At 31.4% G+C, this 12,093-nt stretch overlaps 1 protein-coding gene across 1 annotated transcript; it reads left to right on the top strand.

Moving 5' to 3' along the window:
- LOC146908387 (WRKY DNA-binding transcription factor 70-like) lies at positions 1-2,515 on the top strand. The gene is made up of 3 exons (XM_085723198.1): positions 1-401; positions 1,077-1,181; positions 1,573-2,515. Exons 1-3 carry the CDS (start codon positions 79-81, stop codon positions 1,997-1,999), a joined length of 855 nt encoding a protein of 284 aa, XP_085579324.1. The 5' UTR covers positions 1-78; the 3' UTR covers positions 2,000-2,515.
- The last annotated feature ends 9,578 nt before the right edge of the window (positions 2,516-12,093 follow it).

Below are 12,093 nucleotides of genomic sequence, written 5' to 3'. Positions count from 1 at the left end.
ATTTTTTGAGATAAGAGAAAAAAAGAGTGTGTGACAAAATTCACCAATATCTAGCTTCCTAAGATTTCAATACCAAAAATGAAAAATGAAAATATAGCTCATGGTAGTGGTCGTGGAAAAGTGATTGATGAATTACTAAGAGGGCGTGAACTTGCAAACAAACTTAGAAATATTCTCAATGAAAGTGGTGATAATGATAACATTAATGGATCAACTACACCAGTTGCTGAAGATCTTTTAAAGGAAGTGCTTACAACCTTTACTAATTCTCTCTTGTTCTTGAAAAATAATCCAACTTCAGAGGGCTCTGATTTGCAACTCACTAAATCTGAGGATTCTTTAGAGAGTAATTGCAAGAGTACTTCCATTGTTAAGGAACGTAGAGGCTGTTACAAAAGAAGGTATTTAATCATTGATTACTAATTACTAATTTTGCTTCCACATATTCAACTTTTTTTTATTATATGAGATCTATATAAGTAGTTGACCTATTTTAACCTATGGTTTTTCATACACGCTAGTCATGGATCTCTCTCAACATATCTATATCCACTTATATATATCTACAATTTATACATGTTTTTATTTATTTATTTATATATACATAGTTTTAATATATATAGTGTTTTTCCTTTTTTTTTTCTTCGGAAAGTATTTTATTTTAGCTGATTTTTTAATTTTATTTTTCTTCTCTTATTTCTTGACTTATATAATTTCAATTTTATTTGAACTTTTAGATGAGGTAATGTATAGTTTGTTCTTTAGTATGATTAGCGATTATAATTGCTAACTAATACTTATTATTGGCTGTCCTTTACATATGAGTAATATTGGACCCTATCAATTATTGTTCATATCCACTACATGTGATGAAAGGAACTAGGTTGTAATTATGCTCTCTCATTTTTTATTTTTATTTTTTGTGGTGCTTTATTTATTTTGTTGTTTCCTCTAGTTATTATGGTTTTGGCTGACACAGTAAAATTATTTGATTGTTTCATTGTCTTACATTGATTGGTTTTGAGTTTATTTTGGTAAACTTATAAAACTTACCCAATTATGCAATTCTTTTTCAGAAAAGTTTCACAAACATGGGAGAAGGAGTCTGATCGTCCTGTGGAAGATGGTCATCAATGGAGAAAGTATGGCCAAAAAAAGATCCTGCACACCGATTTTCCAAGGTATATTTAAACGAGTTTAATTAAGCACAAACCCATTTTACTTTTAAGATTGTCATCCAATCCAATCAAATTTCACTATTTGAACACATTATCATGTTAACTGATTTTTAAATTAATTAATTTAATTACTACGATGTCGAGATTTGATTTAATAATTAATTAGTAAAATGATTTATAATATCAATGTATATATAATTTAATTTCTTTACATCTTAAAGGACTGAGTCGATCAACTGATTTGAATAAAATGTTAAATGAGTTGAAGGAGTATCTTAGTTCAAATTTTAAAACTTATATTTAGTTTAACACAAAAAAAAATTCCTCTAATTCTTCTTTCTTAATATCTCTTCTATATGCTAAGAAGCTAAATGAATATTTATATGCTTTGCAGGAACTATTACAGGTGCACTCACAAACATGATCAAGGTTGCAAAGCAACAAAACAAGTGCAACAAATTCAAGAGGAACCACCTCTTTACAAAACAACCTACTATGGCCATCACACTTGTAGAATCTTGCAAAGCCCTGAGATCATAGAGGATTCTCCTTGTGACCAGTCTTCCATGTTCCTTAGCTTTGACAACTCTTTCCCAACACCAGCCAAAAAAGACTGTCCTTTTCTCTCAGTGAAAAAGGAGGAGTGCAAGGAAGAGGTTGTTCATCCTCCTCCTCCTTCAAATGATTACCTCTCTGGACTCACTTTTGATGATCCAGAAAAGGATGTCACACTATCATCAACACTTGATTCTCATGATCATTTAGGTGTCAACATTCCTGATATCATGTATGATGATGTCCTTAATTGGCCACTTTCTTGAAATTAATTAGATGATTAACTATGTTTTTGTCAATGAACTATCCTTTGTTTAAGTTTTTGCGCGTGTTTTTCTAATATGAATTTTAGTCTAGAAAAAAAGTAGTGTAAATTTGTGCAACACTATGTAACAATATGATGTTGGCTCAAATGGAACTGGACTTGGATTTGAACATTGTGGATGAAGAACACGTGATCGAGAGAAGACTACACTAAAGATGGTTAGACAAATATCTCGACAGATATTAGTCATCAACAAAGTCGGTCAATATCATGATGGTTAAAAAAAACTTGAGCAAGATGTAGTACAACGAGAGGTTTTATATATATATATATATATATATATATATATATATATATATATATATATATATATATATATATATATATATGTATCATATCATCATAGATATGATTGTAGCTAGATTTGGCTTCATATTATGTAAAATATGTTTTGTATTTATCCATTTGAAGTGAATGAGAGAATTAATGAAAATGTGACATAATTTACCAACAACAATTTTGCTTGAGTTAGTGATGGAAAATCATGTCTTCTTTAAGATAAAAGCAACGTGTAGTTGTGAATAATAAATAAAAGCAACGTGCAGAGTGATTATGTAGTATTGTTTGTACTTGCACAATATGAGAACAACATGAGTCACTGTAGGAGATAACGTTATAAGTGTATAGGTTCAATGATTCATTGCATGAAATAGCAAGGGTGTCTGTATTAATGTGGTGAGTTTTTTCAGGTTTTGTTGTTTTGGGGTGAGTGGGAATGTGGGATTTAGTGCAATCAGAAAAAAGGTGATGGAGATAGTTTTTTTTTTTTGAATGTGTGTGAGATATATCCTATTTACAACATTCAAAATACAATGGCCACACACTCCTGATCCTCATGAATAATGATTACTCACCTTTATAAAGAAAGCATCTTTATTTAACTTTTTGGGATGTAAATGTTTGAAAGTGTTATTTGAGTCGATACATTGAAATGAGGTATCCTCTTTTGAGAAACACTTGTGTGGACCATGACCAAGAATTTTGGTTTGGTCACACACAAGTTTTTATCCTTCTCTCATCTCTTCTCTCTTCTACATGTTCTCTCTCTTCTCTCTTCTTTCTCTTCTCTCTTTGTGTGTGACCAAACCAAAATTCTTGGTCTTGGTCCACACAAGATTTTCTCTTGCAGCATAAATGTTTCTTATATAAAAAAGAGAAATGATATTTGATCATCCATTTAGTGACAACTTTTGCAACATCTTTCTCTCTCATACTCACATTATTTTTTACTTTATCTCTCTATTGCTATAGTTTCTGTGCCAATACCACTTTTTTCTTTGTAAAATATGGTTGTCAAATAAGTTGTCATCAAATTCGTTGTTCAAATAACACTCCTTGTAAAAAAATGATACGCTGAATTTTGTATAAAAAATAGTTGTTCTATAACCAGACGCATTGTGCTATTGTGTTTGGGTCAACTTCGGCTTTTACTACTAAAAAATCTTTAGATAGTGATAAAAATTAGAGATTTTATCATCAAATTTGTGATCTCTAACATTTAGCTACAAGAGAGGAATTTTGCCTTTTTTAATATATTTTTCAAGTAAATCTTACGTTATATCAAAATTTAATAGAATGTTAGTATACATTGATAATCAATTTAATTAGAAGATGCAATTTGATGAATTTTTATGGATATCAACTTACTTTATATTACTGAAAATAATAGAAAGAATCGACATATCTAAGACCCTGATCTAAAGAGTGCAAACTATTAAACTTCAATTAACAACTACAAAAACATTTATACAGATAATATATTCAAAAAGTTAATTACATGTTAAAAAATTTACATACATATTGTTGAGCTACCAGGATATGATGCCAACTCTTCTAAATTACACTCAACATTTTATTGTTGAAGACCAGATTGTTGCTTATTCGATTCGATGATAACTTCCTCTTACAAAATTTCCTCATAATCTCATACAACAACAATATATTAATTCAAGAATAACTTATGTCAATGATGCAGAATATTTGATTATCAAACGCCTATTAATTGAGGTATACCGATACTCTAGAATTTGCCTTAAGTGCAGTCCGAAATATTGATTTGTGTAAATTATCATCGATACTCTATGTTGTAAATTAACCAACTATTTTGTTTTGAGTAGTGATATATGTACAACCATTTGGGACAACTTTGATGACAACTTTTATTTTCTCTTTTCTCGTTGGTCCAAAACAATAGAGAGAAAAAAAGGAAGGGAGAGGATAAGAATATAATGTGAGTATTGTTATTAAGCTTTTACTGCAGAATTGGATACTGGTTTATTTACTTGAAATGTAATTAAATACAAGAGGAAGTAACTGAAAGCTAGAAAATAAAGGAACCACTAATCCCACGTTTAACAATTCCTAATAACATGGGATTCTCCTAAGGAATAAGTAAAAGCAACAGTATTCCTTACAAGTAGGAATTTATTAAGGAAACAAACTACTAAAAACTCAACAAGTATTAGAGAGAAAATTGTCAAAAAATTGTAATAAAATGGTTGTACAAATATTATTTATCTTTTGTTTTACTTATTTTTCTCCCTCTTGAACATATGACAGTGTATAGTGTCTACATCATCATGAAGATAGAATGTAGTTTCTCTTCAAATCTACTAAATAAATAAAGAGCTATGATAACTGAACACAAAAAACCAAATACAATACAGACACCACCGTATTTAGATACGTATTTTTCCTTATTTTATTTGTTTTTTTCTTTCCCTTTCTCTCTCTTCTCTCCCTCAATCCACTTCCTTCTCTCTCGGCTCTCACCACCAGCAAGCAGCAACCGCTGCTCTCTGCAATTATCTCTGGTCACCGCAACCGCTGTCGTTATGCCGTCAGCCTCCTTCACCATTCATAGCGCCACCATATCTGAGTGTTGAATCTCACTCGAATTTCCCACACAACCAGCACCTCAGCTTTCTTCTCGACCATATCACCACCGCCATACCTCTCCGACCATAGCACCACCACCACCGTACCTCTCCACCACCATACATCTCCTTCTCAGATCCACTCGGATCTCACACATCACCACACACCACCAGAACCTAAATAGGAGATTTGTCCTGCCGCCACCTTGTTGTTCCACCTCTCCTGGCCTCACCTCAACCGTCCTTGTCGCCGTTTTGGCCGGCTTCTCCGTCGTTGGATTTTAACTGAGAAACACAACAGCTTGATAGAGAACCACGACCACGAGAGAGAGAGAAGACGGAAGATGACAAAGTCAATGAAGGGTTTAGATTTGAAAAGACAATTTTATCCTTAAACTTCAATTGTAATTACAAAATTGCCATTGGTGTTGTATTTGTGTCTAAATTTATGTGTTTGTTTATCATTTCTCATAGAGTAATGATATTTTGACATCCATTTGATGACAACTTTGTTGACAACCTTGTTTTTCTCACTTCTTATTGGTCAAAAACAATGGAGAGAGAAAAAGAAAGAGAGAGGATAACAACATCATGTGAGTATGAGAGAGAAAGTTGTTCAAAAGTTGTCAAAATATCATTTCTCTTTCTCATAAATGCCATTTCTCATAGTCATGGCGCGTATGCGTATCGTGTATATCTACTCTCATTACTCGTATTCAATATTAAAGAGAAAGAAAGAGGAAAAACATCATCATAAAGAGGGAGAAAAAAATGAACGTCCAGTCATTGTCATCAAATCATGCAAATTACTACAAACTTTATATTGCTTAGAAAATGTGGTCATACAATTGAATGTGGGGACGTGGATCACGTGTGATATGGGAGATTCAAATTCCTATCCGAACTTCTTTTGTTTATATGTGAAATTCCTGTACTTTTTTACTTTTAGTTATTGTTGGGAAATGATACATAGAGTGATAAAATTTAGGCTTAATACATCATTTGGTCCCGTAACTTATTTTTGGTTTTCAGTTTGGTCCATTAACTATAAAGTGTCTCAAACTGGTCCCTTATCTCTTCTTCCGTTTACCGTTTTGGTCCTCTCCATTAGTTTTTAACATCAAATGTCTAAGGTGAACCATGTTTAAAGGTGGTCCACCATAGACCTTATTAAGTTTTTAAATTTTAACCTTTTAATTTTTTCTTTAAAAGAGGACTGTTGGATCATGTAGAGTCCATTGTATTATATTGTAAACAACCAACACTTAATATTTTTCTCACCTTTCTTCATTTTCTTCTTCATCTTCATCAACATAATCATTCATAAGATCTTTGTTCTCATCTTTGTTCCAGATTATTCAATAAAAAAAAATCAACACCCTCACCAGAGAACATCTCAGAATCAAATTACAACAACAAAATACCCATTGAGAATGCTCAGATTCACAATTTTGAAGAAATTTATAAAATTCCCAAATTAAAAAACTTAAAAATTGGAGATTTTGATTTCAGCTTTTGCTTCAAAGGTACCGCTTTTGTGATTGAAAGAAAATGGTATGTTGGATGTAGCTTGGTGATGTTGTATAGCGTTTGATACTTGATAAATTCACATAGTACAAGCTGCAAATTAACTATCACACACAAATATGAATTCATATATAAGAATGTAAGAATAGCACAAATTCATAAGAATTGTGAAAAGTGTTTGAACATGTGAATATCAATTTTGCAGGTGGAAATGAAAACCCATTAACCCAAGACACAAATTGAGAATTAAATTTATGATTTTGACTGTATACGCTTTGAACTGAGACGATTTGCAACTAGTGAGTGTGAGCTGAGACGGGAGTTGCGTGAACGAAAGTTCTGCCAGAAAGCTATCCACGACGGCGGTGGTGGAAGCAACGGTGGTGGGTGGAGAGCGACGGACGGCGGCGGACGCCGGTTCAATGGGATCGTGAATTTTGCAGAGAAAGAGAGGAAGAGGAACGAATAGAGAGAGAGAGAGAGAGAGAGAGAGAGAAAAGAAGAAGGAAGGAAGAAGAAGGAACAAGGAAGGAGGAATTCAGATTCAATTGGTGGTGGTGGTTCTGTCATGGTTTTTTTTTTTTTACGGAAGAAGGAAGGAAAAGGAAGAAGGAAGGAGAAGAAGAGAAGGAAAAAAATCAGATGTGGTGGTTCACAGTAGTATACTATGGACCTGCAATCAAACGGTTGTAATCATATTAAAAATATTAGACATCAAAAAACTAACGGGGAGGACCAAAACGGTAAACGGCAGAAGAGATAAGGGACCAGTTTGAGACACTTTATAGTTAAGGGACCAAACTGAAAACCAAAAATAAGTTAAGGGACCAAATGATGTATTAAGCCTAAAATTTATCAAGAAAATTTTACGATAGAGTATTTGCTAAAATCTTTCTTTAATTACACATCATTACCTTCTTTGATTTCTGTTAAATAACAAATTTAATTGGTTGAGAACTTTTCTTGATAAATTCTTGATAAAAACTCTCTAGATAAATAGCAATGCTATTTACTACATCCGTCCCTATATGGAAGCACCCTTTTATTAGAGGCAAAGAATGCTTACATAGAGGGGACTGAGGGAGTATTTTTTTATAGCAAGGGAAAAATTATTAAACTACTAATACAAAACATTATCTTTTCACCTTGTGGAGAGCGTTTGTTTTCATGTTCATAATGGAAGGTTGGTGAATGGTGAGATGGGGTGGGGCTTCAGTGACTTTGGCTTTGGTGTTTTTCGGTGCCTTTGTCTCTATCTCTCTTCTAACCAATAATTTTCTCTCATCAAAATAATTTATTTTAATCATTCAATCATCCCTCTCTTTCCTCTAAAATACACTAAAGTCATCAAAGTCACCCAACACAAAGTTACTGAACCCCCACCCGTGAATGGTGAATGGGTTACTCTTAGCATTCGACTCTGGTTTATTTAGAAGGCGGCGAGAAATTATATTATTTTTTGTACAAAGAAGTCGCTTGTGGAGGAAGTTATTATAGAAATCAACCTCCTTTATGGGTTGGTTCATGGGAAAAAAGTTGGGTACCTCTTGTATTTATTTTGATTGGTAATCCCTTCCTCTTCTTTGTTTGTGTAGATAATTGAGGAGAGGTTGAGTGTTTTTGGTGGATAGAGTACATTTTGTATTTTTTTTCTCTGAGATATTGATTAAAAAAATTGTTTCAAAACATGATTTTAACAATTGGAGTGCTACATAAAATCTAAAAGAAAATTCATCCATAAATGTCATAACAAAACCTCAAACCAAGGCAACACCATCATAATTTAGACTGCTCTTAAAAAAATTGGACTGATCCTCTTAAAAAAAAGAAATTACTCTCTTCTCACTTCTTGAATTGCTCAAAAACATACACCATATGAAGTTAATTGTCGTTCGGCTTTTCAATATCAGTTAAGTGTTGTTGGACACCTTTTAGAGAGGTTCAATCACTTTTTAAATTGAATTAATCGATCTCAAAAGTGTCCAACAACACATAATTGCCGCTAGAAAGAATAAATAAAATTTGTTTGGATCGTGGGAAACTTCAATAGGTTCATTACTAATTTTTTAATAATATTATGCTTCTTTTTGGCTTTTAGTTTGCCCCTTTTATACATATTTTATTTTAATAATATTATGAGTGGGTGAAAGATGATAGATGTCTCTTGAGAGTGACAACATAGTAGGTATGTCTAAGTTTATCCTTGAAGTTTGACCTCATATTCATAGTTCACACAAAAATTACTAATTTGTTTAGGTTTTTTATTTCTTAATTTTAATTATTTTTTATTAAATTTCTCAGTCCATTTTTAATTATTTTAGACAAGTAAATACTCATAATAATATTCGTTTACTTTTTTGTGATGATTAAATATTCTTCTCCTTAGACTTTTTTTTTATTAGCAGCTAGAAATTCACCTTCTATAACAAATAAGTAGAGAATTCACTACCAAAAAAAATAAGTAGAGAATTTGAAGTTCGAACATCGGTCTCTGTATACTGTAGTATCTCTACAAACTATGTTATACTCACAATTTATAGTAATGCTAATGTTAAATGCATGTGAGTTCATTATGATAACGTGTCTATGGGTGTCATGTTGTTGATGATTATGTTATAACGCTATATCATGTGAGTCACAATGTGATCTTGGTATGGTCTAATAGTATTTGTTGATGGTTAATTCATCGTAAATGAACTCAACTATAGTATCCCTACAAACTATGTTATACTCAAGATTTATAGTAATGCTAATGTTAAATGCATGTGAGTTCATTATGATAACGTGTCTATGGGTGTCATGTTGTTGATGATTATGTTATATCGCTATATCATATGAGTCACAATGTGATCTTGGTATGGTCTAATAGTATTTGTTGATGGTTAATTCATCGTAAATGAACTCAAGTCATAGTATGGAAATGATATCGTATGGTGGAGATATTAGTGATAAATGTCGTTGTGTTCATATTGAGAGCATATCGGCGGGTTAATATCATTACAGAAGACAATCAAATTGAGATTTTAGAGGGGGATGTCAGTAGGAAAGTCTTACATGAAAGATGGAGCACCAATGTAGCATTCCCATTGTGAGAGGGATCTACACATAGTTATAAACAATATTATCTATACTATAAAGGTTAAATGCATCTAAAGGTCCTTTAAGTTTTTCGTTTTTCCCAAAGTGGTCCTTTAAGTTTCAAAACTCCCAAACAAGTCCTTTTAGTTTTTGAATCGTTTCAAACAAGTCCTATTGTAGATAGCATAGTTGGTAATTGCTTCCTTGAACTCATCTTTGGTACCAAATATGGCTCCTAACACCCACTTAAAATTAGTCATCTTTTTAGGTATGACAAATGGTGGATAATGCTCTTTGTTGCTATCATCTGAATCATCACCATCATCCTCTAAAATGACTTGTTTGAAACGATTCAAAAACTAAAAGGACTTGTTTGGGACTTTTGAAACTTAAAGGACTTGTTTGAGACTTTTGAAACTTAAAGGACCACTTTGAGAAAAACGAAAAACTTAAAGGACCTTTAGATGCATTTGACCTACTATAAATTACAAAGAATACATGATTTTGGATTGATTTTTTCACTTCCAGCTTGACCCTTAAATAAATTTGACTATGATAATGTTATTTTATTGGTGTCATTAAAAAAGATAAGAATTTATATTATATTTGTTATATTGTTGGTATCTTTGAAAAAGATACGTATAGTTTGTTATAATATGAAAGTGCAAAATATCTATTATCTATGCTATAATTTTAATCAAAATCTAAATAATTTTAATCAAAATATTATAAAAACTATTGTTAGTAATATATACATATTACCACGATAAAAATAACGGATAGACGGGTACAGAGTATGTCTTAACACTAGTATATTATTAAATTTGTTAAGATTATATATTTATATTTTTTTGACGTATAATACTTTAAATTTTTGAAATATTAAATATTTATATGTTTTTTATAACACTCCAAATAGTATCGGAACAAGAACACCCAAAATAGTAGGGCGTGTTTCTTGTTTTTTCAAATTATAAAATCCTAACACCTCATTTATCTCCCCTTGTGCCAAGAGTTTAGGGGAAACCCAATTTGGATTATATATTCTAAACAGTAACAACACAAAGATTGAGCATGTTTCTAACACGAATAGTCAGTTTAAGAACCATAGTAACCATTTTAACACTTACTCTTGTGTTATAAGTCATTGTTAGTTTTTCCTACCGTGTTCCAGTCATAATTTCAGTTTTGAAAGTACTTGATTGGATTGCTCCGAAACTTGCCCAGAAAAAGAAAAAAAATCAATGACCAAGACTCCCCTAGAAGGGACTTCTTATAGGACTTGGCCCCTCAAAGTCTAAAATTCTATCGTTTGGATCCATTTTTCATTTTTCATTTTCTCAGAAAAATCCGAATTATTTTTTTGCCTTAGCTTTAGTTGGTGGTATTTTTATATATATTTTTAGTTTATTTGACATATTTTATCATTGTTTAATTTGTTTTTTTACTGTTTTTAAAATCAAAATTCGCAACTTCTAAAATGGGAGAGATTCTAATTGCTATTTATATATAACCATATTTTGGATTCTATAATCCGAACCATGCTCGAATTCTATATTCCAAGCAAATGGTATTTTAGGAAAATATGGGGTGCGCGATAAAAACATATGGTGGGAAAAGTAATTGTCTATTTTTATTCTTATTACAAAGCATCTGCATAGGCCCAAACTTATCATGACTCAAAAAGTACAAAATCAAATTCTCTATTTGATCCTTTACTCATACACCTCCATCTAGACTAATGTTAACTATTAAAAGTCAGACTAATACATGTTTTTATTTTAAATGACAAATATTAGTATGTTAGTATTTTTCTCCTTGTGAGGACTTAAACCCTAAACCTTAAACACTTCAACTCAGTATTAATACACAACATTTAAATTGACTTAATCAAACCTCAAATGATCCCTTACAAAAGAGGCTTGGGAATGGAACCCTGTAGTGAAAATTTTCTGTCAATAGTGTAGGATCCAAAAATTACAATTAAAGAGAACCGGTATGAATTCCCTCAAAAAAAATTGTTGTGGATTCGTCAAATCAAATCACACCAATAAATTTAGATGTGTGAAAAAAATATAAGTGGCAACTAAAGTCAAAAATACTCTCAAGCAATAACAACAATCTCTTTTGATTTAATCATGCATATCTTCACACATTCTTGAGTCATAAATTTTTCAAGAATGTGTGAAGATACATGATTTAATTGAATGAGATTTTACTTGTTTGAGATTACTTTAGTTTTGGTTATCATTAATATTTGCTCCACACATCTAAATTTATTGATGTTATTTGATTTTTCGAATTCACAACAAGAACAATACTATATACAATAAATATTCATTTAAAATATTTCAAAATACACACCATAATATTAACATTATTAACTAGCAGGAAGCTATCTACTTTAATTTAATTCATTATTTTTATTTTTGTAGTTTTATAATATCTATATTTTTTTTAAGAGGCCAAAAATGATTTCTAATTTCTAATAAACAGAACATCCAAAACACAAGTGCTGAGATTCAAAAAATACGAAAGTCAAGAAACAAAATGC

This window comes from Medicago sativa, chromosome 7, assembly GCF_051527215.1.
Source record: "Medicago sativa cultivar Bolivia chromosome 7, Bolivia_mono, whole genome shotgun sequence".
Taxonomy (NCBI): Eukaryota; Viridiplantae; Streptophyta; class Magnoliopsida; order Fabales; family Fabaceae; genus Medicago; species Medicago sativa.
Note: the sequence above shows the minus strand (reverse complement) of the source record. Positions and strands in the feature narration are given on the sequence as shown.

Excerpts from the sequence above, each read along its gene's own strand:
- LOC146908387 (XM_085723198.1), top strand. The coding sequence starts at position 79 with ATGAAAAATGAAAATATAGCTCATGGTAGTGGTCGTGGAAAAGTGATT. Across the intron at positions 402-1,076 it reads AGAGGCTGTTACAAAAGAAG|AAAAGTTTCACAAACATGGG; the intron begins GTATTTAATCAT and ends ATTCTTTTTCAG. Across the intron at positions 1,182-1,572 it reads CTGCACACCGATTTTCCAAG|GAACTATTACAGGTGCACTC; the intron begins GTATATTTAAAC and ends TATGCTTTGCAG.